Source organism: Gordionus sp. m RMFG-2023, unplaced genomic scaffold (genome assembly GCF_954871325.1).
Source record: "Gordionus sp. m RMFG-2023 unplaced genomic scaffold, tfGorSpeb1-WG-v2 contig_26, whole genome shotgun sequence".
Taxonomy (NCBI): domain Eukaryota; kingdom Metazoa; phylum Nematomorpha; class Gordioida; order Chordodea; family Parachordodidae; genus Gordionus; species Gordionus sp. m RMFG-2023.
Window position 1 is genome coordinate 4,846 of NW_027050981.1, and position 5,973 is coordinate 10,818.

A 5,973-nucleotide genomic window follows, 5' to 3' on the forward strand; every position below is an offset into this window, starting at 1 on the left:
ATGACAAAATCGTTATCTAATGTAAAAAGTAATATAGAATATCCTACATACAACAACAATATTGATACTTACATTAAAAAATTTGAAAATTTATTAAAGGACACGCAGGTTCCCGAGGCAGAAAAAGCTAATGCGTTCATTCAAAGATTACCAGAAGATGACTATTTGGACCTGGAATCTCTTTGCGTTCCATCTGATTACAACGATTTGAAAACGTTACTGGAAAAATACAGGCTAATACATCCCGATAAATCAATAGACACGTATAAAACGGAATTCAATGCAGCTGTTCAAGATAAAGGGGAAACATTTGGTAAATGGGTAACTAGACTATGTAAGTTGAATAATAAATGCAATTTTAAGGATCAAGAGAGAATAATTGAAAAGATAAAAATATCGTCGAATAATAAAAAAATTAGGGAACAGATATCGAAGTTAGAAAATATAACTATCACAGACATATTAAGAATTGGGAGAGAGATAAATGATGGGGATGATTATGAAAATATAAATATTAAAATGGATAATATAAAAATAGAAGGTGAAGCAGCATCAACTTCGACGATAAAGTTAGTACAAGGAGAAAAAGATGAAAAGAGAGAATCAAATAAACAAATAATAAAATATGATTCGAACGTACCAACGAATAGGAGTTATGGACAATCCTGGACACCTAGATACAACAATCATCAACAATGGCAAAATAATTACAATTACAGATATCAAGGTAATTACTATCCAAGACATCAGAACAATTATGAACCAAGGTATCATTGTCAAAATAATTTTAATAATAGATTTTACAACGACAGAGGATATTACATACCAAGATCGTATAATAGATTTTCGAGATTTAAAAATAATTATAACAATAATAATAATTACAATTTTAATAAATATTATGATGAACCAAGGTTTAGACCCAGATACAATGAATATCAACATTATCGACATCAGAATTTCGATCAATCACGTAACAATCGATACCAAAACTATGAAAATAATGAACAGAGATACACGAATAAAGTTAATACAGTGAACATAGAAGAAATAAACGAGGAAAATAACGTCAAATCAGAAAACAAAAAAGTTGAGAAAATAGAAAACAAGAAATACAATCTATTCAGCTTGGATATCAACAATTTAAATGATGATAATAACAAAGAATATGATGCATATAAAGTCACATTATATTTGAACGACACACCTATTATTATGCAGATTGACACCGGATCCCGTTTCACAATATTACCGATAAATATTGCAAGAAAGATTGGGATAAAGATCTTAAATAAATCGGATACTAAATTAACTGGATATGACGGAAGAACAATAAAAGTGATAGGCAATGCCAATGTAAAAGCCAAATACGATGACAAAACCAAAATTTTGAATGCATATGTAGTACAGAGTGACAAGATTGCACTCTTGGGAAGGACATGGATAAAAGTTTTTAAAAACATACTTAATCAATTTGTGAATTTAGTAGAAGAAGATAACAATAACGACATTAACCAATAAATCGCAGCTACGTCAAACTACATTTGAAACAAAATGCAATACCAAAAATTATAGCACCAAGACGTGTCCCGTACAAACGTTATGATTTAATTACAACTGAATTACAAAAATGGATTGACGATAAAATAATAGAACCGGTAGATGATGTGTGATGGGCAAGTCCACTCACACCAGTTTTCAAAAAAGATGGTTCGTTAAGACTATGTGCAGATTTCAAAAATACGATAAATCCAGCTTTGGAAGATTTTAAATATCCTATACCACGTATCAACGACTTGATTGCAAAATTATCTAAAGGGAAGAAATTTTCAAAAATAGACTTCAAGCAAGCGTTCCTTCAGATTCCTATACACAAAACATCGCGTGATTTACTTACAATATCGACACACAAAGGATACTACAGATTTACAAGACTACCATTCGGATTAAAAAATTCTTCGGCAATTTTTCAACAATCTATGGATAAAATTTTTGGTGATATGAAAAATGTTATTTTCTACATTGATGATTTATTAATCACGGGTGATAATGTTCAAGATCATTTAAACAATATAAAAAAAGTTTTTGACCGAATTTCCAAATATGGGCTAATACCAAATTTCGACAAAAGTATATTTTTCAAAAAAGAAATACGTTTTTTAGGACACGATATAGATGATAAAGGTATTCATGCAAACGGAGACAAAATTAAAGTAATTACTAACATGCCTACCCAACAAACAAAGAGGAATTAGCAACATTTCTGGGCATGGCCAGTTATTACCGAAAATTTTTACATGACTTCGCAGACAAAGCAGATTCCTTGTACAAAATAGTCAACAAAGATAAATGGATATGGGAAGAAGCACATCAAAAGAGTTTCGATGATATAAAAAAATTAATAAGCTCTCCGCCAACATTAAATTTCTATAATCCAGAATTACCGATTGGCATAGCAACAGACGCTTCGAAAAAAGGCTTAGGAGCCGTGTTATTTCATATAGAGAAAAATGGTAAAGAAAATCCCATAGCTTTCGCATCACGAACTCTATTAAAAGCGGAAATAAATTATACGAACATAGAAAGAGAAGCATTAGCAATAATATATGCAATAAAAAAATTTCAAGAATACTTGATAGGCACCAACTTTAAAATCTACACCGATCACAAACCACTCATATACATATTTACGAAGGGATTAAAAGATAATAACACGATATCAATGAGACTTCAAAAATGGAATTTAGCGATGGGAGCTCATGATTTTACAATAATTCACAGACCGGGAAAATACAACATAGTACCGGATTGCTTATCTAGATTACCACAAATTAACTCCGAAGACACTGTACAAAATATAGAAAATGAGGACGTAAATAATGATTTATGGGATATACCAATAAACTTCAAAAGAATATCATAAGAAACAAATAATGATAAGGAATTAATGGAAATAATAAATAACATAAGGAATAAGGAAAACATAAAGAATAAAACATACAAAAATATGGAAGTAGAAATAAGTTTGATAAAAGATTGTCTTTTTAAAGATAACCGAATCATCATACCATACAAAATGAGAAAGGAGATATTAGAGGAACTTCATAAAGGACATTTAGGAGCTGGAAAAACCAAATTGTTAGCAAGAGATTATGTATGGTGGCCTGGAATCAATACCGAAATTGATCAAGAAATAAAAAATTGTGAAACATGCAACAAATGGGCAGATAATTCACACAAAATACAAAATCCATGGCAAACAGCTACGAAAAATTTCGAAAGAATACACATAGATATAGCTCAATTTGAAGACAATAATTATATGGTAATCGTCGATGCTTACAGCAAATTTCCCATAATCAAAAGAATAAAAAATATAACAACCGAATTGACAGTAATAGAATTAATGAAAATAATTAGCTTATTTGGAATACCACACATAATCGTGACCGACAATGGTACGAACTTTACCAGCTATTTGTTTAAAAAATTCTGTGAAGACCATGGTATCAAACACATACTTACAGCTCCACATCATCAACAGTCAAATGGACAATGTGAAAGAATGATTAGATCAATGAAAATGAACATGATAAGGAACATGAAAACCAACAAAAAAATAGATTTAGACATAGCTTTGGAAAAAATTTTGGTTTAATTATAGAAACACACCTAAGGCTACAACCAATATAACTCCGAACAAATTAATGTTTTCAAGAGAGATTAGAACAAAATGGGACTTAGTTAAACCAAACATAGACATAAACAACGAAATAAATCGCAAAATATCAACAAATAGAATTATAGAAAAAGGAGATAAAATTTGGTACAAAATGTTTAAAGAAAATATTTGGGATAAAGGAGTAGTAGTACAAAAAGAAGGCAACTTGACATACAGAATAGACAATGGACATCATATTATCAGGAGACATTTGGATCAAATAAAAAAGAGAGCATCAATAAATAATACTGAAAAAATTTTTAGAGGAGGAAGAAGTGAACAAGTTCAAGTTCAAAATTCGAAAATTCAAAGTCAAGTTCAAGTTAAAAATTCGAAAATTCAAAGTCAAGTTCAAAAGCGAGAATATGACCTACGACATAGAAAATGATTGTTATAAATAAATAAAATTTTGTAAAAAATAAAATATATATATAATTTTGAAAGATAAATGGGATGATCAATACAAACAGCAAATCAACCACAATGTTCAACTAACGTTTCAACAATGATGTTCAACCAACGATGTTTCATGTTGTTCGATAATCGATTCAACTGGTCAAAGAAACTGAGGAAAGAAGAAATTTAAAAAGAAGGGGAAATGTTAAATATTAAAATTGAATATTATAATTTTTGTTTAAAAGTCTAAAATTGAATATTGTATTTTTTAGTTTAAAAGGTCAGTGTAATAAAAGATAAATAAAATCGGTAATGCAAAATGAAATTGTAAAGGACATATGTATTTTTACTTTGTTAACATGTAAATACGCTATTATAAAAAATGTATATATATGACAAGATTTTGTATATAGATATATATAATAAAATTGAATTTTAAATATCAACAAAAGTTTTCCCGTTGCTTTCTACTAAAACAAAAGTCTGAGTTCCTTATGATGTGAGCTAGGAATTGAATGCGACGTATCTTTAATATAATATAAATTGGAGTATGTTTTGATATTCTTCATAAATTATTATTATATATTACTTTTGGGTAGAAGTTACCAATTATAGTTCGGAGGCTGTTAATAGTGTTGTTTATTCAAATTTGTAAAATAATTAATTGAGTATTAATTATAAATGTTTTGTTACATATTGTGTTGTTTATTCAAATTTGTAAAATAATTTATTGAGTATTAATTTAAATGTTTTGTTACATATACCAGTATATATACCAGTCGATGATATACATATTATAATTATAATTTTTTTATTTTTTAAAGTAGAAATAAAATTTATTTAAAACATAATACAATTTAATTATTTATTTGTTTCTTTTATGGCGCCCCGTTACGTTTTTGTAAAAAAAAAAAGAAGAAAATATATAAAATTTGCCTAAAATTAAAATAAAAAAGTAAAAATTAAATTCAAAATTGTGATGACTACCTTATTTATTGATTTGACTACCTATTGTGACGATTGCTTAATCCATTGAGATGACTCTATTTATATGACTACCTATTGTGGTGACTACCTATTGTGACGATTGCTTAATCCATTGTAATGACTCTATTTATATGACTACCTATTGTGATGATTGCTTAATCCATTGAGATGACTCTATTTATATGACTACCTATTGTGATGACTACCTATTGTGTTTGCTTAATCTATGGAGATGACCTAGAATCAAACCTTAGCACTTTCATGCAAAAAGCTTCTTTCTTCATGGTGTCCTGGCTCTGGATGTTGGACTGGAATATGATAACCAGCACCTAACCTAATGTGACAACCTAGTAAGAACCAATATGGAAGTTGGACGTTAGGTTATGAATTCTATATTGTGAGACCAATTATGATTACTAATTATTCTAATCCACGTAAGAAGAAAAGTTATCATAAATTAAAATTTTATGCCGAGATAAAGGCATGTTGTAAATTTACTTCTTAAAATAACTTAAATGTAAATCAATAATGGACATATTTGAACACATAAAAGCCTTAAAAAAATTATTTACTTAATTTCTTAGTGAAATTTTTATATTTTTTTTTGATTTCTTGTATGATGACCAATTGTTGTAAATTAATTAAACATAAAGATGAATTTTTAGATATAATTAAAAATAAAACCATTAAAAATCCTAAACAAGAAGATAAAACTTTAATTTTAAATATATTAAAATGGAATTAAAACATGAATTAAAAGGTTTAAATCACATGATAGATTTAAATAACCCTTATAAGTAATACTTAATATGATATAAATGTTTTTGAAATAAAGCTTTTGAAGACAAAAGGTTATGTAAAAATTAAAC

At 28.1% G+C, this 5,973-nt stretch overlaps 1 protein-coding gene across 1 annotated transcript; it reads left to right on the forward strand.

Annotated features, from left to right (window-relative positions):
- On the forward strand, positions 1 to 1,521 carry LOC135930668 (probable serine/threonine-protein kinase clkA). The gene has a single exon (XM_065467480.1). The coding sequence runs from the start codon at positions 1 to 3 to the stop codon at positions 1,519 to 1,521; it is 1,521 nt and encodes a 506-aa protein (XP_065323552.1).
- The last annotated feature ends 4,452 nt before the right edge of the window (positions 1,522 to 5,973 follow it).